This window comes from Centroberyx affinis, unplaced genomic scaffold (genome assembly GCF_046629955.1).
Source record: "Centroberyx affinis isolate AG114_WGS23_722 - 3 ecotype Tasmania unplaced genomic scaffold, CSIRO-AGI_Caff_v1 ptg000322l_1, whole genome shotgun sequence".
In the NCBI taxonomy this organism is placed as follows: domain Eukaryota; kingdom Metazoa; phylum Chordata; class Actinopteri; order Beryciformes; family Berycidae; genus Centroberyx; species Centroberyx affinis.
The window spans coordinates 116862-143465 of record NW_027278998.1 but is presented as its reverse complement, the minus strand read 5'-3'; the positions used below and the strand labels follow the sequence as shown (position 1 = coordinate 143465).

Genomic DNA, 26604 nt, shown 5'->3' with positions numbered 1-26604 from the left:
GCCAGAGCCTTGGCAGAGACAGAACAGAAGCACATGGAAGTGATCAAAATAATGGTATTAGATTTATGAGAGGATGTTTACCTCCTTGCAGGAAGCGAGTCACGCTATGGAGATAGATTTGGTTTCTGGATTAGGTTTTGAATGTGTGTGTGTGTGTGTGTGTTAACCCCGTCTTCTCCCCCCCCACCACCACGTCTCCAGGTCGTAGAGTAGCAGAGTCCACGCCGACCTTCCTCTCTCCGTCCGGGACTGACAGCTCCAAAATGGTGCTGCGCGGGGAACAGCTGCTGCTGGAGTGTATCGCGGCGGGACTGTGAGCGCGCGCACACACACACACACACACACACACACACACACACACACACACACACAAAATATGTAAAAAGTATTATGAGGATGAGTAAAATAACAGCAATAGGACGTACTGAGACAAATAAGAAGTATGTGCAACATGAAGATGCAGCAAAAATCTGAAATAACGAGTGAAAAATTATAGAAATTATTTGTAGGCGCATTACATTATATTGTATATATGTAACTTGTTTTAAAATGATCAAAAAAACTATTCAAATCAAAAGAAATATGAATATGCAACAGATTTTCTCATGATATTCTCACCAAATGAGAAGAATATGAGAATATGAAGAAAACAAATGTGACTTATCAGCGTATGTACAGGATTATTAAAAATGTGCATCATATTCTCATTAGCAGGTCTACAAACGGCCATAAATATGTACAGAAAGTGTCTATTATGTGGTTTATTTATTTATTATGGCAGCCATTCACTCACTGAACAATTTACCTTATGCCTGGCCTGAGCCTCATGATGGCGCTGTAATACATTGTATGCACTATGCCTATTTTTCACATCTATCTATTTTTCACATCATCTGTTCTGTATATAATGAAGGAGGGTGCTTCTCTCTCTTCTCCAGTGGTGGAAAAACTACTCAAATCCTATATTGAAGTAAAAGTAGCAGTGCCATAACAGAAAAATATTTGTGCATCACATTTTATGAGCTTATCATATGTTTTGCATGTAAAACCTTATTCTGCAAAGTAACTAGTAACTCCAGCTGGATAAAGGATAAAGGATAAAGGATGGAAATACTCAAGTAAAGTACCAGTACCTCAAAACTGTACTTAAAGGAATAGTTCACCCAAAAATGAAAATGAAACCTGTGTTTCAACTGGCATGAGGGTGAGTAGATGATGACAGAATTTTAATTTTTTGGGTGTACTATTCCTTTAAGCACAGTACTTGAGTAAATGTACTTAGCTGCTTCCCACCTCTGACCTCCTCCCCCTGTCCTTCCTCTCCCCCTACAGTCCCACGCCCAGCATCAAGTGGTTTAAGAAGGGGGGAGACCTGCCGGGACAGAAAGTGAAGTTGGAGAACTACAACAAGACCCTGAAGATCGTCAGCGTGTCAGAGGAGGACGCCGGGGAGTACGTGTGCATGGCCAACAACCATATAGGCAGCATACGCCACTCCATCTACGTGCAGGTCAAAGGTGAGGAGGATGGGTGTGTGTGTGTGTGTGTGTGTGTATACATCGACCGCAGCTAACTTCACTCCCCGTGTCCCACAGCGGCCCCCTATTGGCTGGACAAGCCGACCAATCTGGTGCTAGCCCCGGACGAGAACGGACGCCTGGTGTGTCGGGCCAATGGCAACCCTAAACCTCACATCCAGTGGCTGGTCAATGGACAGCCTGTTGAGAGTATGTTTCACTGTTCTTTGTTTTATTCACATTATATCCAGATACCTAAAGGTCCCATTTTATTCAGTTTCCATGATTTTGTTTTCATATCCGCTCAGGATAAGAATAACGTTCTTCATGATGACTGGCCTGATTGGACGGATTTCAAGTCGCTCTTTAGTGAGGGAGCCAATCATCACCAAGTCCAGTTGTGATGTGTTTCCTGGATTTAGTCTGAAACCGCCTGGAAAAGATTAGGATTTGGGTAGATTTTTTGAAAATGCAATAAATTCAAACGTACGGAAGAGGATTAGGGCCACATGTGAAAAATGTATTTGAGTTCTGAGAATAAAGTCAGAATTCTGAGAATAATGTCAGAATTCTGACTTTTTTCTCAGAATTCTGACTTTATTCTCAGAATTCTGACTTTAAACTCAGAATTCTGAGATTAAAGTCAGAACTCAAATACATTTTTCACGTGGCCCTAATCCTCTTCCGTACAAACGTAACCACTCCAACAAAATAAACAAAATCAAGGGAAAAAAAAAAAAAAATCCTATAAGAGGGGACCTTTAACCAACACCGCAACTGTACGCATCACAGATTTCATTTTCCTTTCTTTCTGCGTCCTTGAACCCTCGCATTTTCCTCTGTCCCTCCACCCTCCATCCATCCTTCCTCCTCCTTCACCCCAGGCTCTCTCCCCAACCTGAGCCGCCAGGTCCTGGGCGACACCATCATCTTCCGCTCGGTGCAGATGGGAAGCAGCACCGTCTACCAGTGCAACGCCTCCAACCACCACGGCTACCTGCTGGCCAACGCCTTCGTCAGCATCCTCGGTGAGACAGATCACAGTTCGCCTTTTTGCCCGTCCGATTGCTGTAATCGCTTTACCGCCTAATCACTTTATGTTACTGGAGTTAATGGTGATGATGAGGAGGGAGTAACGCTACTAAAAAAGGTTCAAATGGGCAGTGAAGACATGCATTAGAAGATCAGCTTAGTAGATCAGCTCCTGGCAAATCAGTGGAAAACATCTGTAATTCTGGAATGGAAACAGACAAGAGAAGGAGGGATGTGGTGGAGGTGTAACCCTTTTGTCATGCCTCTCCCCTGCAGACATGGCCCCTCGGATGCTGGGCCCTAAAAACCAGCTGATCAAAGTGATCGAGAACAACCGGACCTTCCTGGACTGTCCCTTCTTCGGCTCCCCTCTGCCGGAGCTCCGCTGGTGAGTTTTTGGATAGTAGTGACATGTATTTACAGAAGGATGATTACAAAACGGCTCTAGAGAATAGAAACGATGGTCAAGTTTAAAGAGTAAGTAAAACCCCAGACCCGGATCCGTGTAAAGCCTGACATCTAATGGTGAAAAGCGTGCTTCTGAAATCAGCTATCAGCAGCTTCAGTCCAAAAATACCCATATTGGACAAACCCTCGATTTGACCCCTGAAAACTGCATTGTGACACATCGTACGGGTTCATTACTGGCTCTCCTATGTGTTAAGGACTGTTGGATTTCGTTAAGTCGCACCCGCGTTCACGTCTTCTTGATGCAGGTTTAAGAACGGCCAGGGCAGCGGGCTGGACGGCGGCCACTACCGGGTCTACATCAACGGCACCCTGGAGATCAAGCGGGCCAGAGCCGAGGACGAGGGCACCTACACCTGCGTAGCCAGCAACATCCTGGGCAAGGCGGAGAACCAGGTCCGCCTGGAGGTCAAAGGTCAGACATCACATCAGGCTGAGGCACAACACGCTGTAGCCCAGGAATGTTACGTTACAGACTTCAATCACAATGTACAAAACGCCAAACGGCAAATGCGTTTCCATCACTATTTATCGTGTCATTTCTTTATCAACAAAAACTTGAGGGTAAAACCATTTTTGTGATATTGAGGAAATTTGCTGTTTCCATTCAACGTTTCTAATTTGATATATCATAAATTACACAGAAATACTAGGATGGAAACCCAGCTAATGACAGCAATACATTATAGATAGTTTTTCATCGCTCAAGAGCATTTCATTTACAACATGATCTCACTGTCAGTGATGGTGTTGATATGACATCATTCTGACATCATGTAATGCCAGCCTGCATATAAAAAAAAAGAAACAATTGTCTCCTCTTAATAGGATGTGATTGCCTTTCCTTGTGCCAAATAGCCTGCATTGTTGCGCCATATGCAAATCACCTGTGCCTTTATGACTGACTTTCTAAAAGTGCCTGATCCTTTGATTGCTAACCATTAACTTTTTCATTCATACTGGACCCACTGCAATCCACCATGACAAGTGTTTTAGTCTAGCATTGAATCCTAAAATCAGATTTTTTTCTGGTTAAGGTAATTTCACTTGTTTCCAAGATTTTAGGACTTAACGCTAGACTGAATTATTATAAAGATGGACATATTTTACAGACTCCATTTACTGACCGTAACTTTAAGTTGAAGTGCCCTTACAGTCGCATTAGTGTGTATCGGTGTGAGTGAACCGCTTTGCTTTGAATGACATATCATCAGGATAGCCGGGAAGCCAAAACCAAAGACATCAACGAAAGCCAGAGGCAATATCCCATTTCACTTGATTTTCGTGGTTGCATCTGGCTGTACGGTTTCAAATACGTATATGTGTGTGTGTGTGTGTGCGCTCCTCTCCTCTCTCCATCCTCACTCCACCACCCCCCCCAGAGCCGACTCGTATAGTCCGAGCCCCGGAGCACCAGTCGGCCATCAGGGGTTCTACGGCTCGCTTCGACTGTAAGGTGAAGGCAGATGCCACCCTGCCGGTCTCTGTGGCCTGGATGAAGGACGACAAGCCTCTCTCTGTGGGATGGAGGTAACACCAAAAAACACCGCTGATGCACCAAAGTCTGTATGGTCAAAACACTATACTACCTTAATGCAAATTACGAGCCAGTTGCTTTAGCCGAGGCTGATCCGTTAGAGCTTTTGAAGGTGCTATGTGTGTCATTTTAACGTCAAGAAATCATCACCGCATTCGTTTTGAGATTCATTCTGCCTTATCACAGTAAAAAAAAAAGACTACTTATGTCATGGAAAGAAACAACAGTTCCTACCTCCAAAATGTGGCTATGTGATCTGACCGGTACATTACATTTGGAAAGGATAAGATATGTATTAAAAGGCAGACTCTTACAATATAATACAATCTAGCAATTTTCTTCCAGAGCAAATGGAGCTAAAGCTTTCAGAGTTTTTTTGGGCAACAGATGGTGGAAGATGGAGAAATCACTTCCAAACATGTTGATCCTTTTTCAGTAAAGACTCAAAATGTCTCCGCAGCTGCATATGGCATCTTAAAATCGTGGGGCATAGTATAATGGCAGAAGGTTAGGGACGGGGACGGTCCGCCTATCCCGAGACAAAAATCTTCCTAGCGATGGCTTTGGCTCGCCAGAACGTAAACTACAATTTAAAAATGTCATTACAAAGTGCAAATAACATAATCTGGATGGAGAGCCGTCTCATTTGTGATTTCCTGCCGCAGAACGGCGCGGAGCCGATGCCGCCGTTCACGTTCCTGCCCCCCTAACCACCCCTCAACTGTCCCGCTCTGTCTGTCCCGTCTCCCAGGTTGAAGAAGGACGAGGAGTCGCTGTCCGTCCCCAACGTCAACGAGGGGGACGAGGGAACGTACACCTGCACTGTTACATCTGAGATAGACCAAGACTCAGCCTCAGCCCGCCTCACTGTGTTAGGTACACACACATAGACGCACACACACACACACACACACACACACACACACACACTATAGCCTACATTCAGCACCAAGCATGGATGTGAAATGCATTGCTCCTCCATCCAAGCAATCATTTTGCCATCATGCCCATGCTTTGCCACACATTTTTTTTCTCGTTCTTATATTGGTCACTCTTTACATACAATACCTCTTTATTATTAATATTTCAGTGCCTTCGAAATGGAAATGCATGTTTTACAATCACTGCAGCTTACTAAATACTCATCTAGTTTAGCTGATTTCCTCCCACTGATTCAAGACAACTGCATGCAACGTATTGAAAGACTGTAGTGCTGTGTAGTAAACACTGTAGTGAAGCTAGACTAGTATTAATACAAGTACCGGGGACTAAATCATGTGTGTTGCTTCCCTTAATGCTGATTGGCCGGTAGACTAACCTGTGAACTTTAACCTTTATACCCACTTCCTTGTCCCTGATCCCGCCTCGCAGAGGAAGCCTCCCTCAACCCCTCAGTCTCTAGTGCCTTGCCTGCAGGTAACACACCGGGGTCGGGTGGAAATCCCTCTCTTTCTTTCTGTCTTTTCTTTCTTTCTTTCTTTCTTTCTTTCTTTCTCGCTTCCTTGCTTTCTATCACCCCGCCCTCCCCGCTCTCTCTCAATTTCTGCCTTTTATGAAAACGCTGTTAACACTGGAATTGTTTCGTTTTGGAAATGTGCCAAAGACCTACTCTGTGTGTGTGTGTGTGTGTGTGTGTGTGTGTGTGTGTGTGAAGAGAGGAGTCATCTATTTGGAATACGGAATGGGATTTGCATGCGTGTGCCACAAAGAAATATCCATCATGACAAGTCGTTTGATCTAGTATTGGGTCTGAAAATCTGCATTTTTTTTTTTAATACAAGTGGAAAAAAATGTGCCATTCATTCGGGTGAGAGAAATTCACTTGACTCCAGTTCGAATGAATTTGTCTGAACAATTTCCTTGAATCAAGTGTCGTTTTCTTGATACTGGTGCAGTGATCTGCCTTATTCTGCCTTGTTTCAAGATATGAACACTTTGAAAATACATGAAATTGCTAAACTTCCATTGGGAGCCAGTGGATTATGTCAAAATTGTTCACGTTTTAAGGCAACTGAGATTTTAAGGCTGAATATGAGACCAAATGAGGGGTTAAGATGGACGTTTTTTGCAGTGTGTGTATGCTCTTGTATGTGCATGTGTGTGTGTGTGTGTGCGTGTGTGTGTGTACCATCTCTAAGCCCAGGTTGTTCCCTCCCTCTCTCTCTCTCTCTCTCCAGACCGTCCAGACCCTCCCATGGATCTGGATCTGTCAGACCCAGCAGCCCGCAGCGTTCGCCTCACATGGATCCCTGGAAATGACCACAACAGCCTTGTCACACGTCAGTACACACACACACACACACACACACACACACACACACACACACACACACCCCTGGGTGACCCTGGATCCCCACTTTGAGAACCACCGCTGTAACCCAGAACTCAGCCTTCCTCCACTGCCATTGCTCACAGGAAGTTGCGTGTCTCTCTCCGCAGAGTTCCTGGTCCAGTTTGAGGAGGACCGCTGGGAGCCGGGGCGGTGGCAGGACCTGTCCAGTTACCCCGGGGACCTCAACTCCGTCGTCCTGCAGCTCGCCCCCTTCATCAACTACCAGTTCAGGGTCATCGCCATCAACGCGGTGGGCCAGAGCCAGCCCAGCCGCCCCTCGCCACGATACAAGACCAGCGGAGCCGGTGAGGAGCACCACACGCCCTGATGGGAAATGATACAGTTAGGGTTTGACCAAAGTGTTTGGTCAGATACTATTGTTTTTGGATTGAAGCCGCTACTATAGGCTGTATTTGTGCTGATATTCAATTCCTTAAATCTGACCGTTTTCATATTGAAAAATCCTCAAAAAATACCTGTTGTTTCCCCTAGAACTGTATTCCTGTCAGGGTGGAAAAGCCTCTGAAACAGCATTTAGACACTCATAGGACACTGAAACTCTCCATTAAAACCAATACTATTACTACTACTACTACTACTACTACTAATAAGAACAATAATAATAATAATCATGATAATAATAAACAATAATTCAATATTATCGTTTATCATCTTTCAGTGGAATCATATCGTGATGATATGAAGATATTTTAATATCGTGACACACATTTCTGCTGTCTAAATTGATGATGACAAGCACATTTTACTTAAAAACTCTCATAAAATGAGGTATGGTAGGAATATTATTTGAAAATTTCTGTTTTGTTTGACATCACACCTAACATTATCATTCGGTTCAATGAGATGAACATTCATTTGATTATTCAACGTGATTTTGCGTACATGAACCATATCGTGATATATATTGATATCGAGAAAAATCCTTATGATTATCATGATATTGATTTCAACCATATCGCCCAGCCCTAATACTTGTGTGGAATCTGATCCAAATGTCTCATTAGAATCAACTGAGGTTAAGGGCTTCCCGTAGACAACCGGTGTAGTATTGATCAATTCTATAATAAATATGTAATCAATCAAACTGCATCATATCCATCATATCAGAGGTGGACCACACTGACTGGACTAGATCTGATTTTTAATAAAAGGCCAAAATAGGCCTCATATATCAGTCTAACCCTGGTTAGGATAATACAGTACTATCATAGTGTTTTTTTAGTTAGCTATTTTAGTGTTAGAAGAAGAGTGAATGTGTATGAAAAGTTCCGTTGCGAAACACATTGTATCATTTACAATACACGTTTTGGGAAAAGAATCATTCATTCATTCGTTCGTTAATTCATTCATTCATTTATTGGTTCATTCAGTCATTCATCCATCCGTTAATTTATTCATTTGTTCAGTCATTCATTCATTCGTTTGTTTGTTCGTTCATTCGTTCGTTCATCCGTTCATTCATCCATTCATTCGTTCATTCATCCGTTCATTCATCCATTGATTCATTCATCCATTCATTCGTTCGTTTGTTCATTCATCCATTCATCCGTTCATTCATCCATTCATTCATTCATCCGTTCCTTCATCCGTTCGTTCGTTCATTCATCTGTTCATTCATCCATTCATTCATCTGTTCATTCATCCGTTCATTCATTCATTCATCCATTCATTCATTCATCCGTACATTCATCCATTAATTCGTTTGTTCGTTCATTCATTCATTCATTACCCCAAATCTAAAAAATTTACAGAGGATTAACTCTCTTTAACAACCAAGGACTTCAGCTTCCCGCTAAACTTTAAAAAGGACCATCATTTCTGTGAATTATAGGCTTTCAAACATTTAGGTGTGACATCCAGTAGGCGTGGCCTTTTTGCTCATCATGGATGTCTCGTTTTGGACTGGAACTGTTACTGTAATGTCCGTCAAGCTGATACTGTAAAACTGACACAGACAGATGTTAGGAGCCAGTGGCTGGAATGTGTCCGTTTCTGGGATTAGATTTGGACTTGACATGGGTTTTTATGGAGCGGTTGTTATTAGATCTGAGTTAATTTTTGCTGTGTATATATCTCAGCTCCAGATGCCATTCCCACCGGTCTTCGAGGATGGGGCACCAAGAAGGACAACATGGAGATCACCTGGGAGGTAAGACATGGAGAAGTCAGTAAGCTACAGAAAACAGAATATGAATATGAATATGAATTGAAACATTTCACAAGTACTGTACTCATCTCCCCTTTCATTTCTTTTCCTGAATTTGGGCTTTTTTTTTTTAATTACTTTTATCTCTTTGGTCATTTTATGGATCCTAGTGTTCGTCTGCTATTTTCCACCATGTTGTTTTTGCTTTTTGGGTGAGAGTTATATAAGCTCTTTGTTTTTTGTTTCTTTTAACTCACCTGCACTCATTATTGGCTGCATATTTTTTAAATATTTTACTAGATTTTTCTTTATTTTTCAACATAACATTTTATCACTGTGACTTTTTATTGTCTCTATGTTGCAAAACAAACTTATTATTTTATTCCTTTTAGCCTCTGCTTGATCTGGAGCGAAACGGCCCTAACTTGCACTACAACGTCTGGTGGCGGCGGAAGGATTCGGGAGAGGAGTGGAGTAACGTGACCACGGTCGGGTCGAAGCACGTCATCCAGGACACAGAAACCTACGTGCCTTATGAGATCAAAATCCAGGCCAGGAACGACTTCGGACCAGGACCCGAGTCCAACGTGGTCATCGGCTATTCTGGAGAGGACAGTAAGGATGTTACCAATACTGATTTTTGGATTGTGGCTGATAGCTGAAATTTGTGATCTTTGATTCTGCCAAAATAATAAAATAAAAAAAAGTATTCAGTGTATCCACCCAGAATTGTATTCTTGTCAGGGTGGAAAAGCCTCTGAAACAACATTTAGCCCATCATGGGACACTAAAACTCTCCACTGAAACATAAGATGATAATAATAATAATTGGTAACAGTAGTAATAAAACATATTGCATACGTCCCATGGCTTCCCATAGACAACCAGTGTAGTATTGATCAGTACTATATACAACATCAATATCTGCAAACCGATGTATGCACTTTAATTCACACACATGCAGGAAGCAACGGGGTTTATGGGAAATGTAGTCTTAATGTTGAGGAACGCTAGCACTAGTGTTTACTTGTTTAACTTAAACCTCCTGGAATGCATCGAACATCACGGATTGATGCTATATAACAGAGTAAGAGTATCCGAAGGTGGATTTCTTTTCCTTTAACACACACACACACACACACTCACACACTCACACACTCCTTTTATCCCTGTGTGTCCAGAGCCGACCGACCCTCCCACTGACCTGCGGGTGTTGAAGCTCGACAGCACCAAGATCAACCTCCACTGGAAGCCTGTGGACCCCGGCTCACTCCAGGGAGAGTTCAAGGAGTACAGGGTGAGAGAGACACACACACACACACACACACACACACACACACACACACACACACACACACACACACACACACACGCCTGCATATTGTGACGACAGCGGGAAAAGAACAGCAGACGGAGCTTTTAAGCGCTGTCGTTTCTTTCGATACCTCCTTATTCTGTTTCTTTTTTTGCCCTCCTTCCCCTACTACCCCCCCCCCCCAGCTGCACTACTGGCGCGAGGCCAGCCTGGCTCCGGGCGTGGCGGTCAGCAAGGAGAGGAAGGCGAAGGGCTTCTACAGCACGGCGGCCGAGCCGTCCGGGGTCCTGGGCGACCTGCTGCCCTACTCCCACTACAAGATGTTCATGGTGGCCGCCAACAGCCGCTACGAGAGTCCGCCCAGCAACACCGTGGACTTCACCACCAAGGAGGGAGGTGAGCGCCCGGCAGGGTCACAACCAGGACACCATCACTACGTTAGGCCACGTTTAGACTTTATTCAGCGTGCTTCACCTGAAACTGAAAAAAAATACATGCAAGTCTTTCTGAGCTAGATCACCAGTGGTTCCTATTCCCCTGGAACACTTTACTCTAGACTCACTTATCCAGAGGTCATTACCATCCTCCTGAGTTCACTTATTCTCTGCACAACAGTTAAAATGACTGATTGACAAGAAAGACAGAAAGAAAGAAAAGGTAAAACATTAGAAAGAAAGAAAGAAAGAAAGAAGGAAAGAAAGAAGGAAAGAAAGACAGATCGAAAGAGATCGAAAGACAGAACGAAAGACAGAAAGAAAGAAAAGATAAAACATTTAAAATGACATTAAAAAGAAAGAAAGAAAAGGTCAAACATTTAACATGACATATTGAAAAGAAAGAAAGACAGAACGAAAGACAGATCGAAAGAAAGACAGAAAGAAAGAAAAGGTAAAACATTTAAAATGACATTAGAAAGCAAGAAAGAAAAGGTAAAACGTTTAACATGACATTGAAAAGAAAGAAAGAAAGACAGATCGAAAGACAGATCGAAAGACAGATCGAAAGAAAGACAGAAAGAAAGAAAAGATAAAACATTTAAAATGGCATTAGAAAGCAAGAAAGACAGAACGAAAGACAGATCGAAAGACAGAAAGAAAGAAAGACAGAAAGAAAGAAAAGGTAAAACATTTAAAATGACATTAAAAAGAAAGAAAGAAAAGGTAAAACATTTAAAATGACATATTGAAAAGAAAGAAAGAAAGGAAGGAAGAAAGAAAGAAAGGGTAAAACATTTAAAATGACATTGAAAAGAAAGAAAGAAAAGGTAAAACATTTAACATGACATATTGAAAAGAAAGAAAGACAGATCGAAAGAAAGAAAGACAGAACGAAAGACCGATCGAAAGAAAGACAGAAAGAAAGAAAATGTAAAACATTTAAAATGACACATTGAAAAGAAAGAAAGAAAGGAAGAGGAATGAGAAAGAAAAAAGAAAGAAAGAAAAGGTAGAACATTTAAAACGACATATTGAAGAGAAAGACTTCCAAAAACCATACCGATGAAAAGTAAGACGATCCCATGTTAATCCAACCCCTGATGTCAACAATCTTTTTCTTTTTTTCATTTCTTTTCTTTTCTCTCTTCTCCTACCCCCTTGACACCTCGCTTATCTCTCTGTGTGTGTGTGTGTGTGTGTGTGTGTGTGTGTGTGTGTGTGTGTGTGTGTAGTGCCGGACGCTCCCAGGTTCTTCAGGATTAACCGGAGGAGTTCGGACACCATCCACCTGCAATGGGACAAACCTCTGGAGCCCAACGGCATTCTGATTGGATACCAGCTCAAGTACCAAACGGGTGAGCTGTGCTCTGATTGGCTGTCAGTAGTACCCACACCAACAGCCCAAACCTCCTTCTTCATACCTTCTGTGTGTGTGTGTGTGTGTGTGCAGTCAACGGCTCCAGGGTGGGACGTCCCCAGTTGGAGACTTTCCTCCCTAACGTGACAGAATTCACCCTCCGCCTGCCGGACCGGTCCACCCGCTACAAGTTCTTCCTCATGGCCCTCACTCAGGTGGGCGCGGGGGAGGTCTACGCCGAGGAGTCCCCGCACTTTGCCAATGAGGGTGAGTGTTTCAAACGCACACGCACACACACACACACACACACACACACACACACACACACACTCCCTTCAAATCTATAACGAAAGGAGGTAGATTTCTGCAAATTCAGGAGGAGGAGATTTTTCCCTTTCACTGCACACTGAAGTCCGCTATAATAAGCAGTAGGGTTTGACTAATGTATAGATACAGATACTGATATTTTTGGATTGCCAATATTATGTGCTAGTGTTTGCCTTTTTTTTTTTATTATTTGACCATATTTATGCCAAAAAAAAGACTTAAATATTCAGTGTTTCCCCCCAATTTTTATTCTAGTCGGAGTGGAAAAGCCTCCGAAACAGCATTTAGAAACTCTCCCATGAAACCTAAGGTTACCATAATAATATGAGTAATTATAATAATGCTAATACATATTCGTGCATATTTATGTGGAATCCAATCAAACAAAAATTCAGGTTAAAGTGAAGGCTTCTCATAGACAACCAGTTCAATCAATTCCACAACAAATATGTAATCAATCAAACTGCATCATACGCTTCATATCAGAGGTGGAGGACACTGATTGGACCGGATGTGATTTTTAATAAAAGACCAAAATCAGATCTATATATGAATCTAACCCTAATAAGTAGCTGCCAGTAGTAATCTACCATCATCTGGTTGTGGATGAGGTAAGTGTGATGTCACTTTTTCTATCAACAAAAACTGCTCGGCTTTTTCACGGTTTCCCCTGTGCACTTTTTTTCCCCCCTCCCACACTGAGCTGATTATTTTTGGTAAAAAAAAAGAGCCAGGAAATGGATTTAAAGGGTAAATCAACCCAAAAGCAAGATGACAGCTGTAATTCTGCTCATTTACTGTGTCGGATGCGTCTTCACTGTTCCTTCACTGTTGTGCACACAGAAGCAGCCATTTCCACCGGAATGTAGAAGTTACAAAAAAGGAGTGGAGTCTTTGCACTTTAACCCTGGCCCTCGCCCCGTCACGGCACCGGATGCAAAAGAAAGGAAGCCCAGTGAATGTTCGGATTTTAAGGGTGTGATCCTACACACCCTTACACCTACAGTTGGTTTTCTTTGGTCTGAACAATCGTTGAAAGAGTTGACTTTGTTTGGTTCATGTAGGTTCACACAATTATAAGTGAACCAAGGCCTGGAAACAGAAGTCACATGGACTCACAAGTCGCTAATGTATTCAACAGAGTTTTGGTAACCTGTCATCAGATCAGGCTTGAGATTTTCAAAACAAATCAGTCCCTGTAACTGAAGCTAAGCATGATGGGCTTGTCTGCGCTCTTCTTCTCTGGTGTTCATACCAGTTAAGAACACATGAAGAAATGGCTGCATACGAGCATCAGTCCAGACTTCATTTTGTTCTGCTAGGCTTTCCAAGCCTGAGGAACTGCTGGCTATCAGATGACATCTATATATTGATTTATATCCATAAAAGTTTTGGGGGTTGTTTCATGTAGTTGTTTCCGATTAGGTTCCAAACTATAGGATTAATAAATAAATTCAAATAAACCTGAACTCACATTAAGACTTGCAAAAGCACTATCCATACTATACAGATCATGCTTTCATCAATACATTTCAATTTTCGAAGCCTGTTTTGGGTTGATTTTTCCTTTAACGTAAGCCACGGGGATCATCGTGATCACAGACTAGGACAATAGAATGAAAAAGGGAGTTGTGGATCAGGACAAACTTTGCATTTACATACAATTTCTAGATGTAAAACCACACAGATCACACAGATGGACTGTTGGCCCAGTTTCTCCTAGTTACTGGGGTTTCCTTGATACACAGAGAGTCTCGGATTGAGCTTTCCCAACAATTATGCCAAGCGAAGAGGCAAAACATCCCACAGGACGTTTAAGTCCCACTCCGCTCCAGTGCATTGTGTCTTTCACTATGTAATTATACCATTTCCAGCCCCTTGTCTGTGCATGGGAACTGGGTTGGTTCGATGGCTTGCCAGCCGTTTACATTGTGAGAGTTTCTCAGCCAAGATTAGATCCAAACAAAACCTGCATTCACAAAGAGCGGCAGGGCTGATCCCAGAGCAGCGTTGCACTTTGAATCAGAATGAGGGGAGACGGACCGCTGGGATCCGACGGCTGAACCGAGATCAGTGCTGGCTTTGTTAATACGGGGCCTTACCACTAGAGCCTGTGCGTGTGTGTGTGTGTGTGTGTGTGTGTGTGTGTTCGTGTGAGGCTCTAGCCCTTTGGTACACAGGCCTCTTTGTCAGGGTGTCAGATGGAGAGAGAAATGGTCTTTTCCCGATGGATGACGTTATCACCACACACACACACACACACACACACACACACAGTCATTAGATCAGAATCAGCCACTGTTCTTTCTCCCTGTTGTCAGTGTCTCTCTCTCTGTCTGTCTGTCTCTCTCTCTCTCTCTCTGTCTCTTGCCCGGCCTCTCGGTTGACCTTGCTGAGTGTCTCGTCCGTTAACTCTCACTCTCTTTCTCTCTCTCTCTCCCAGCCTCTGTCGTTCTTGGTTTCCCTTCTCTCTCTCTTACATGTGTCCCCTCTCTTCTGTCTCTCCCCTCTTTTCGTTGGCAGAAGACTATACTGACGCCACAAGCCTAGGTAATGGGGAATGAGAAGCACAGCTTGTCTGCCTGTCTGTCCATCTGCTTGTCTTTATTTCTGTCTTTCCATCTATTTGCCCCCCCCCCACCCCCACCGACTCCTCCATGTCTGTCTCTATGTATGTCCCTCTAAACACTTAACCAACAGTGCAGTCCAGCTTCATTTCATTCTTGTATTTCCAACAAAACGTAGCTCTACCACCCCCTGCAGCTCACAATGGTGCAGTCACTCTGATATTCAACAAATATCTGAAGTGCCTCATGTTCTTGTAATGTAAAGCAAAACAGGATGTAATTTAATTAAAGGTGCTATGTGTAGCATTGTAACATCAATTAATCATCACCACATTCATTTTGAGACATTAGTGTTTAAAAATGCTTCATGGCGCACCTTTAATAGACTTTGAAAAAAAGGAAAACATGATTAATAACAATTTAGTCCGACGGGATTGATTACCTGATGTTGGACGCTGAGCACTCTTTCACTTGGAGTATTCAATTCTCTAACAGGTAATATTCATAATTTACCGAATGAAATCAGAAAGCAACATGCCATAGGCTCAAATTGTTACGCAGATCCGACTCTCTGTGCTACTGGACTGAACTGCAGCCTATGCTGCTTTCTTTTCTCATCTCTCCATCCTTTCTCTATGTGTAATGCTGTTATTTGTCTGTCACTGTGTGCTTTCAGGGATTGAATAGCTCCCCCCCTCCTCCAACAACGCTCTGGAATATTTGACTCATTTGACACATTTTAACATATCAAATACACATACGTCATATCACACGGTTGACACTAAACACATATTACCCCATGCAAACCTGTGATATCACTCTCTCTATACTAGAATCTCTCTCCACGGTGTATTTAGTGTCTTTACTAACCTCCCGATCCCTGCACCAATCCCTGATGGCGCACCTTCACGACGCAACCCCCCCACGACATCACTTCCTCCTCCCGTCTCCCACGAGCCACAAGTTAGCCTTGTGCAGCGACCGGCCCGCCGCTCTCTCATCGCCATCGAATGCGGCGTCATGATGGGACGGGAGCGGTCGCAACGTGCTCGCATCTAAACGTCGGGAGAAACCGTTTGATCTCCGACCGTATGACCGAACGAATGACAAATACAGATTCTTCCTCATCAGTTGCTTCAGACCTCTTTTGCTGACCGGCTTGCTCGCTCGCTCACTCATTCACTCGCTCGCATCATCCCTGTCTTGCGCCTCCGCTTTTCCCAAGTCACGCTGCTCTGCCTTTTTCCATCCATTGCTTCCGTTCACGGGGTCAAAAGTATAGACTGGGGGATACAGGTAAGGCAGGATTTCAGCGGGATCCTCCCCAAAAAAAGGCATAATGCTAACGGTCTTTTGACTGGTGTAGCTGCTGGTTGGCATTGTGATTGATATGGACTGGCTGTGGAGCTTCTTGAACATGCTGATGTGTTCAAGCCTGCCTCCTTATCCTCCACTTACTTCACTCTACGGGTCGGTTTGAGAGCATGCTTTGGCGTCCAGCCTGGTGATAACAAGCATGCTGGCTGGGGTTTGGGATTGTGTGTGTGTATGCGGTGGGGTGGCGAGAGGGGTACTAAAACTGTAGGTCCTCAGTAATGGGACCCTTCAGTAGCTGGAGATGGCCGTCAACCTCAAGGTAAAGCTGGTTTTAACTGAAAAAACACTGAAAGTGCAGCAGAAAACGTTGTGCTCAGGCAACCAGGGGGAGAGGCGCTACCATAAAGACCCCATGAAACGGCATCTTTACTTCCTTGATCTGATGTCCCATTTCCTGTTGAAACAGGATGTTGGGGCGGGACATAATGCAGTGAGCACTCTTTCAAAAGTCTAAACCAACCGAATATAAGTCAGGGAGAGAATGTTTTATTTGATGGGAGGGGCGGGATTGTTCAGTTTATTGGTTGGAATTCACTGTATATTTACGCCTACTGGTGCAGCATGAGGTCACCATTAAAGATACTGTGTTTTCCAGGAAGTAAAAGTAGTGGGAGTTCATTTCATGGGGTCTTTAAATGAAGTAACAGAGTGACAACATGTATACAAAGTCTAAAGAAAGACTTGGTGGAAATAGTAAGCAAGAGGATTTCTAATTCTTGTAAAATACCAACTCAAGTGGACCCTCTTCTACAGAACACAGTGTAAATCCATATCCTCTCTGGCTGAGGTAATACCAGCGTTTGGCCTCTTGGTGGCACTGACACCTCAGTCTATGAACCAGCCCATTATAGGGACACTGATGATGAAGTGTTACTGAATCCCACAAGGATCAACTGGAATAACAGTCACCTTATTCAAATGAATAGTATGGTCATTTGTTGACTTGTGATGAATTCAATCAACTGTAAGTATCTTTAGTTGTGGAGAATTCCTTGTGTCCTTTCAACTCAATGGTTCATTGACTTCTATGTGTGTCTGGTGGTCAGTATCAGTGTCTGTCTACCTGTTTGATTTCCTGTTGTCTTTAACCCTCTGCTCTCTCCCACCTCCTCCCCTGTAGTCGAGCTCACGGACGCCCCCGTGACTCCAACATTCGCTCCTACTCCTCCTCCTCTCGCTCCTCTTCCTCCTACCACCATCGCCCCTACAACCATTAGTACCTCAACCACTACTACAACTACGACTACTACTACTACAACTACTACCACAACTACTACAACTGAGGCAACCACGACCACCACTCCGCCCGTGTTGGTCTCCACCAAGCATACCGATCAGAATGTGTTGGGTACTTGCTGTTGTCCCATTGTGGTTTTTTATTGTCTTTCCAGTGTGTTTTGGCTGAGCATAAATGGCACGAATTACTAGTACAAATTAGATTTTTTCTGGAGTATCTTTTTACCAGCTTTGATGTCTCTTGATATCAAAAGATGATTGCCTTCTCCCACCTGACGAAACGGGAAAATAAATTAGGGGCTGCATTCCGATATGCTGTACCTCTACCTGCTGTACAGATAGTAGGGAATTATCTCAGAATATTGGGATGTAGCCGGCAACTCTACCCTCCTGGTCAGGAAGTGAGAATCCAACCTTTTTGAAATAATCTGATGTTGAGTACCTTTAACCCCTTAGACACAGTGATGAAAGCACTCTGATAGCAAATGAAGGCAGCCTATCTCAATTGATAAGGATTGTGATATTGGCAGAGCTCACCATGTTCCTCAGGTTTAGGCTCAATTTGCATTCTGATCCACTCCAAACCAGGGGTAAGCAATGCAATTAAGTGTTTCATGAATTGAAAAATCCCCTGGAACTTTGTTGTGGGTGAATTTTCAATCCATGAACTAATTAAATTTACTTCTTGCTTTGAGCGGACTAAGATTGGAATTGATCCCTAACCATTCTAGCAGGGAACTCCCTTAGTGTTGTTCGTGTAAATGAATGACTCTCCATGCATAGGTCTAAATTAAGCCCTGTGTGTGGTTGTTGTAACCGTGCCCTCTCTGCCCCCTGACCTTTGACCCCTTACCCCTGACCCCCTGTGTAGTGGCCCCTGGGCGGGAGATCTGGAATCTGACGGTGGAGCCTAACAGTAACTACGCTAACGTCAGCTGGAGACACAACTTCCCGGCCGGCAGCAGCGAGTTTGTGCTAGAGTTCACACTGGACAGTAAGAAACCAGACCAAAACCCGCAGGCTTGTGCTTGCCAGACGACCTTGCACTATTAAACCCTAAAACTAGAACTGAACTCAAGTGTTAGAGAAGTAAAAAAAAACTGGGTCTAGAGTTTGTAGAGCAGTGAGATATTGAGTGAGTTACAGGAAGATGAGTGCAGAGAGTCAGAGCAGACAGAGGGATATATTTAGTGCAGAGAGAAGACAATTTGTGTCAAAACAGATTCAAAGTTTATGATGATGCTGGGACAGTACCCGGGAAACCATTGGACGTTTTAATAGCTGCTTCTCTCCAGTGTTGGCTTGAGCTCTAGAGTTCGAGACGTTGACAGTTCTAGTTTTAAGAAAGAAGCGAGACGTCATCAATTCACGTTTAGCAGATATAACAAAATCCGGCGTTTGGCAAAGATCAGATTTGTTTCATCATTTTCTGCCAGCCTGCCGGCTAACCTTAGGTGTTCAGGGCTGGGAGTTACAGAAATGACTGGATGGTGAAAGAAATTCTGGTCAATTTACGAGAGCACTCCAGCCCACTCTCCAAAATTACACTTTTAGCTGTCTGCGAATATCGCTCAATCCATCTCTATTCACAGAAATCCCTTTTGGACAGAAATGTAATTTTCCGGCTAAACTATGTTTTCGCTGCAGCTCGGTATGAAACTCGATTGTGCTACCAGTAGAATTCTGATTACCATCTAACTAGCTGCGGAAGAAGCACAGTACTATGCAGTGGCCTTTTCATTGAATAATTAATGTCTTATTTTATTACATACCGAGTTCAATTACTCTTCGGTGGCAGGTTTTTGTTACTCCAAAATTCCCTGCTCAAGGGTTTTGCTGAAATGTGCCCTTGCTCCAGCTTTATTCACTCCTTACATACCCCAGTCTTTACAGTTTTAGAAAGTTTTGTCCAGTAATGAAAAAAATAATCTTGTTTGGATAGGGTAGAAGATAGAGTAAAAAACACAGAGAAAGAGAGAGAGAGATGGAAAGGGAAAGATGAGGACATGGGAAAGAAGAAAGGAATGGCTCTTCTTTTTGGTGGGAGGTTTCTGAATAAGAAGTGCGCTCCTTCGCAAGTCACTCAGTCACAGCCTTCTCTTCGAGAATGGGTAGTATGAAACTCTTGATAGTTGCTGCCAGAGATAACCTTCAACGTTAATAGCAGCAGCTTCTTGGGTTGCGTTGGTGTGTTTTCATCACTCCCTTTCATTTGAGGAGGCGATGTTCGCACGGAAAGCCTGACGTCTCACTTCGATAGTTTTTTTTTAAATGATAAGGTACAATGTGCTGTATTCTCTATCTCTCTCTGTCTCTTTCTCTTGTGCTCTCTCTCTCTCTCTCCGTTTCTGCCTGTCTCTCTTTTCTTTGTGTTTTCGAAAATGAGTATGTTTATCATGATCACGTCACCACCGACTTCCTATTGCAGTGCACCCATCGTCATGGTTTCTTTGCATACACCTGCATCTGCCTGGCTTTGAATGGCTGCCGCTGAACCAGCTTTGTGATCGAGCGCATCACTTTTCATGCCGTCCATGCTTACCTCACTGCTTGCATTTACTTTTGATTGGGAGAGGCGCACTCTTGAAGCCTGCTTTTACAATACACATCCGTGAACATGCATCATCCCTCCTTCTCTGGAACCCATGAGATTGGACAGCCCGGCAGATAGGCTCTATGTTATTGCTTTCCACCGATCCAACAGTCTCTGATCTTTGATCGAGGACGGAGAGAAGGAAGGATGTATTTTTCATGCACTCGGGCAATGGCTTTAATTCTTAATGACTGTCTGAATGTGAATAGAGAGAGAGAGAGAACAGGAAACCGGGAGGGAGGAAAGTGGGATGATGAGACTGATCTAATGGTCTCCGCCCTCCCACCCCCTCCTTCCCCAAGGTCAAATCTGAAAGCTTTGATTCCGAGGAACAATGGCAGAGAGCCTCTGACACGCCTCCACCTCCCACCATCATCCCTTCATCTTCCCCTCTTTCTTCCCGACTCTGGAGGAGGAGTCCCGGCGGGTCTGTCAGAGGACGTTAGAGTCAGGGGAAAGGGTGATGCTTTGGTGGCAGAGGAGAGGAAAAAGGAATGGTGGCAAGGTGTTGGCGTCAGTGCTATGATCGCATGTATACATTTCACATCAACATTTTGTGAGACTGTGTTGATACAGTCAGACACATGCAAACGTATATGCATGTCCACCTAAGCGCTCAGGATATAACCAGTCCAGACTATAATAGCTTCATGTGCTGCAGCAACACAACATAGGGGATTGATTGAAGTCGATATCCCATAATTTGCTATTGTAAATAAGTGCAAGTTATTGGCATGGTCTACAGTTTGAAAAGTTTATTTTTCTTCATTTCTTGTTCTTTGCAACAAGCTATAGTAAGTGAGCACCATAAATAAAAAAATAGACAGACCAATATTTTATCCTTGGTCAGAGATTTTATTATTGTTGGATGGACAGTGTACTGTGTGCTGTCAGTTGGATTTTCTTTAGTCTGTAGTCAGGGCTAGTAGGGAGTCTTGTGTGTGACCTCAATTACAAAATCTCTGAAATCTTTTTTTTTCTCTCAGGCGTCCTGATAAGGTATTTTTGGCCATCTCTTTCACATAAAGCTGAAAGATTGTTATATCAGATGCAGTAAACACCGGCCTTGGCCTTACACATAGCACTTCACTGACTAATTGTGTTGAAAGGAGTGGCATGCCCTCTCTCTCTTATGCTTTATTAGTTTTGTCTGGCTGTTTGCGAGTCTGTCAATAATAGGGCTTTGGAATGAGCTTTGTTGGATGACATCACCCTTGCGAAAGGGTCAAAGTTCATGTAGCATGGTGCATGATGTCACCACTTGCTGTCACTTCAGAGTCATGCTCATAGCTCGGCCATGTCATGACCGACACGTCTTTCCACCGGAAAGATGCCGCGCTTCAAACGGTTGTTATGTTTGTTTGTTTTTTTTTTACCTCATGGAGATGAGTGTGGGTCTGTGAATAATTGAGACAAACAATGCTTTGCTACCCTAGCTCTTGATGTTATCCAAGAACATAGAGAGTTCCATAATGGTCAATTTAAATTCCAACCAGTTAAGGTAATATCACCCACAGCAGCCAATTCGCAGGGGAGTTTAGTTTTGTGAAACTTTGATGTCCACAGTATAGTGGTTGCCTGAAGGAACACCTGCTCCTTGTGCCCCTCCTCCCCATTTTTAGATTAGTTTTCTCTGGAGAATTATGCCCTTGAGAGAAAATGTAGTCTCAGAGCCATAAAAGAAGAAAATGAACCAGAAAGTGTCAGCTGAACTGAGCCTCAAAGAGTTGCACCTCATCCATTAACTATAATGGCTAAAAGTATTAAAGTACATTATGCGTGTGCATCTTTACAGTCGAGGTGCAAGAACCATTATGCTGACGATTGGCGCTGCATTGTTATCAGTCTCAATTCACTTCAATAACCCTGCTATCACTCAGAAAGTCTCCCTGCATAGCATCATGAGGCTGTGACCTTTACTAATACGCACAGCCGTTACTGTGGCAACAAGGCCACACCCCCCCGGAGTGTGATTGGGCCCTTTCTTGTGTCTCCAAGGCGACGGGACGATGAAAATTGTACCAGTGAAACAACAGCCCCCCATTACAGTGGCGGATCTGATCGAAGGCGCCAAGTACCGTCTGAGGGTTTACTCCCATGAGCACAACAGCATCAGCAGCAAATATGTCAACTTTGAGACCAGCGCAGGTGAGACCACACCTGGCCAGGTGACACCCGGGTTACACTACGGCCAGGTGGGCTACTGTGGGTGCAAGTCTGTCAGTAGTAGTATCTAACTCGGTCAAAGCTGGTATTGGGGGTTTTTTTTATTAATACCAGTGTCATGTTATTCAAGAGGTAAATTCAAGTCAGTCAGGATGAGACACTTCACTCCTACCTGGGTGCTATTACACTTCATCCTGGCGTAATAAAAATAACTTTCTACGCATCATATCTGATTTTAATGATCAGTATCTAATTAATCAAAGGCAGTAAAGGTTGTATTATTGTGAAAATGTAACGTCTTAAATCTTCACTCTTCAGCTGTGATTTTTCGCACAGCTCCCATAATCCACTTTGTAAATAGTTAGATGACGTCACATGACAGGAGAATACACTTCTGGGTTCTTCATCTTCAACATGGACTGCTGCCATACTACAGTACAGCAATACATAAAGTGCTAAATCTTTTTATGATCTTGAGACAACACATACTCTGGCTTTTCATAATAAATCACACTGTTGTATAAACAGTGCTTCTATGTATATGTAATGCGCCTTAAGCTATGTTTGCTAACTGGATTCTCCATAGAAGAGATGAAGGCAGCTGATCAACTAGGGAGCGAGATATCTGAAATCACATTCAAATAAACTCATCATTAATTAGATCTATATGACATAAATTAACTGTGAGATGGTACAAAAAATGTATTTGTTTTTTTTGTTTTTTTCTGTAAAAGTGTGGTGTCCATGTGTTGCAAAGTTAGCTTTCTTGGCTAATGGCTCAGTAGAGCTGTAGGCTAGTTCTGACTTGACCCTGCTCCGCTCACATTCAGAGAGCCAGTAATGTTATGGTAAAGCAAGGCTTACTGTGGCCTTTTCAATAATGATAAATGACAGTGTGGCTAACTGGCTTTGCAGTTGAGTCACAAACCAGCCATGTCTGGCACCATCATGGAGGTCCAGTGGAAAAATAGCTAAATAACAATTATGATAGAAAAAGAGCGATACCTGAAAAAGCAGTCGTGGTGTGACTGTAGGTCCATTCACCTTTATAAATAAAAGTGTATAGTCTCCAAATGTATGTTACTGTGACACAGTAAACTGTCTTGTCTTGCCCTAGTCTCTAAAAACTCTACTCCAAAACACTGAGTTGTGGCTTGAGAAGAGTCAGCTCAGTTAACCTGAACAAACTGTTGGTTTTTGGCTTTGTTGTTGCAAGTTAATTTAGCATAAGCAACTAATGTTCATGTTAACATGTGACTACCAACAGCTACTAACTACCAGCCACCTAATGATAGGTATCGTGCAAATCACATTTACAACAAAACCTTGATAGTGAGCTAACCAGATACTAAGGTTAGCTCACTAGCTAACACGCTCTTAGCCAAGTCGTAACTTAGCTGATGTCTTCGCTGTTGGCCAAGAGCTGATATGGCCACCAGGTGGTGTGTTATGTCACGCTTTCTATTTAGCTAGATGGCTATCTCTGACAATGGAACTCCCCTATCCTATTCCTATCACAACTCCAACACAGTTCTGTTTGGAAATGTATCAGAAGGTTCTAAATAGCACATTGCTATATAGCTAAGGGATCAAATCTGACGAACTTCAATTACTTGCAATTCAACACAACACATCTTTAACGAATCTCATTTGTAAAGTTTTATCTGATCCAGCATCTGATCACAGTAATAATCTGACGCATTTGTCATTGGTACTCTCGTCACATTTTTACAGAATCTTACAAATGTCGGTGTAAACATTGCGGTCATCAGGATATTCAAATTCAGACCCCAATGTCCCTTCGACAAATACGTTCACGTTTGAGAGGTGGAATTCCCGGCATTCGTCGAATGATAAGAATTTGTGTTACTTACAGGTATATCGAAAGCGTTAAACATGTCAGGCGATGTGAAACTCTCCAAGAATCACGTTCTTTCCCCCCCCCCAACCCTCTCCCCCTCCCACTTCTTTTCTAATTGAAATTCATACACTGTGTAGTGGAAAAAGAAGACAATCACCTTATTGTTATAGATCCTTTGTGCAACAGCAGCCTGGATCCTGGGTATGGACTTCTCGGCAAATAATGAGACGACGGTTCTGACTTGTCGCCTTTCTGCCGAACGCCGTCGGATGAGAACAGATTGCCTGATGTGTTAGCTATGACTCATCGCGGTCCAGAAAAGCACTCATTATTTTTTCCACTCTTTTCTCTCTTCTTGTCTTCTGTCTTTCGCTGTGTGTCTTGCGCATGTGTGTGTGTCTCCAGCCTACAGTAAGGACCAGGTGGACATAGCCACTCAGGGCTGGTTCATCGGGTTAATGTGCGCCATCGCCCTCATCGTGCTCATCCTCCTCATCGTCTGCTTCATCAAGAGGAGTCGCGGGGGCAAATACCCAGGTAAGGCCTGGATACCCATGAGAAACTTTGACATTTGACACACACAAACATGAAGCCAAAAGAGGCCATGCTTTACACTGATTTTACAACAGCTACAACACATAATTAGACAGATTAGGCCCACATGTGTTCAATTAATCTTTCCTTTTTTTTTTTGTTTAAAAAAACAAATAGATATTACAATATTTTTTCCTATAAATGTTGTTTTTCTTCTAAGTAAAATTGTTCTTTAACAATAGGTGAACAAGGTGGTGGCTGAGCAACACATAAGTTAGAGCACTAATTTTAAATGAATTGTTCTATAGCTACAGATGTGTGTTCATATATTATTATATTAATATTTAAATGTTATGCGGTCACAGACGTGTTTACATAATACATTGTTAATATTCAAATTAACTGCAGTCACAGGTGTGTGTTTATCAGGTATTTTGCAACGGCTTCCAACCTAACTTGGCTAATCAGAACTGAGAAACTTTTTTTTTTATGTTAATTGCTTAAAGGTGCAATAAATAAGGCTTTTACCGCACCATTGCACAAAATGACCATAACAGATCTGGTCTGACAACTAATACATATCTGAAAATGTGACTTTTATATTTCTGTCCATTACAGGCCACCATAGGCTGTGTGACCTGTTGATGTTGTTTCAGTTCCTTGGTCGCTGACAGAGATCGATAAAAGTCATAAAATTGCTTGATGCCCTTTTAATTGGTTGGACTAACAGCTATTTTAATATTAACAGCTGTTTTTCTGTTAACTGTGTGAAAGCAGAAACTTTTCCACCACCTGGAGACATGGAAAATAACAGACCATAATTCAAAATGTCAAGCTATCCTGTTAATCGGCAGGCACCAGAAACAACTAATGCAGGAGGTCAACACAGTGCTAAAGAAAAATAGCTATAGGCTGCTATTAACCAGGTCGAGATGCACTAACAGTATTCACAGATAATTCACAGATCAGATTTAAAACAGTGCGCATTTGTGTTTTTTAATATAATAACTAACATCACAGCCAATACATTTACTACACCCAGTCCATTTCAGACAAAAATCAAAGCATCTTTGAGCAACATGGCTGCTGATGTATGTGCTGACTTCATTGTTTGGAACAATAGAAAACGGAGTATTGTTAATGTTTTGCAGTTTCTATAATGTCTAGGTGGAGGTTGCATGGCTGGTTTCGCAAAACGTCTAGGTAGGTGCCTGACTTTGATGCTGTCAAAGTAAGGACTAATACCCGGTGGTGAAAAGCCAAATAAGAACTATAACACCCAGAAAAAGACTAATAAGCGGAGTTCACACCCAGACTAGGACTAAAACTTGGTTAATCCTTAGAGATGGACTGAAGCATCTTGGTAAAAAAAAAAAAAAAAGGACTAACACAAGGTTTTTGATCAAGTTACTTCCAGGAAACTCACAAAATCCGGATGCTCTTGTATACTAAATGTAACCATAAAATCAGTGGAGGTCTTTGCAAAATGCTGAGTACTTTTATCACACTGTAAGCCCTCTTTCCCCTCCCCCTCTCCTCAGTCCGAGATAAAAAAGATCTCCCCTTGGACCCGGTGGATCAGAAAGAACAGGACGGATCCTTTGATTATCAGTAAGTATAACTGAATGGGCTGCTGTAGAGCCGCGTTACACCTGACGTGTTTGGCTTCCATTTTCACCACATAGGTAAAACGTCCCTATGTCTGGACATTGTCCTTCGAAACATGTTCAATGGTCCAGGGAATTCGTGGTAAATGAGTCAGGTTGTATAACTGCTCGACC

General features: G+C 42.9%; 1 protein-coding gene across 4 annotated transcripts in view; it reads left to right on the top strand.

Annotated features, from left to right (window-relative positions):
- The window catches only part of nfasca (neurofascin homolog (chicken) a), a 53906-nt gene that overhangs the window by 19947 nt on the left and 7355 nt on the right, over nt 1–26604 (top strand). Inside the window, exons 8-31 of one of the 4 annotated variants that reach the window (XM_071515192.1) lie at nt 202–313; nt 1333–1517; nt 1596–1727; nt 2402–2545; nt 2826–2937; nt 3266–3432; nt 4400–4547; nt 5306–5430; nt 5926–5970; nt 6732–6833; nt 6994–7191; nt 8986–9056; nt 9446–9668; nt 10235–10350; nt 10554–10764; nt 12038–12160; nt 12256–12429; nt 15013–15039; nt 17554–17781; nt 18541–18663; nt 22261–22410; nt 23597–23600; nt 24702–24826; nt 26365–26434. In XM_071515192.1, the coding sequence (XP_071371293.1) occupies nt 202–313; nt 1333–1517; nt 1596–1727; nt 2402–2545; nt 2826–2937; nt 3266–3432; nt 4400–4547; nt 5306–5430; nt 5926–5970; nt 6732–6833; nt 6994–7191; nt 8986–9056; nt 9446–9668; nt 10235–10350; nt 10554–10764; nt 12038–12160; nt 12256–12429; nt 15013–15039; nt 17554–17781; nt 18541–18663; nt 22261–22410; nt 23597–23600; nt 24702–24826; nt 26365–26434 (3115 nt within the window). Of the gene's footprint in view, nt 1–201; nt 314–1332; nt 1518–1595; nt 1728–2401; nt 2546–2825; nt 2938–3265; nt 3433–4399; nt 4548–5305; nt 5431–5925; nt 5971–6731; nt 6834–6993; nt 7192–8985; nt 9057–9445; nt 9669–10234; nt 10351–10553; nt 10765–12037; nt 12161–12255; nt 12436–15012; nt 15040–17553; nt 17791–18540; nt 18664–22260; nt 22411–23596; nt 23601–24694; nt 24827–26364; nt 26435–26604 lie in introns of all 4 variants that reach the window. The other 3 variants (XM_071515191.1, XM_071515190.1, XM_071515194.1) reach the window with 3 other exon arrangements.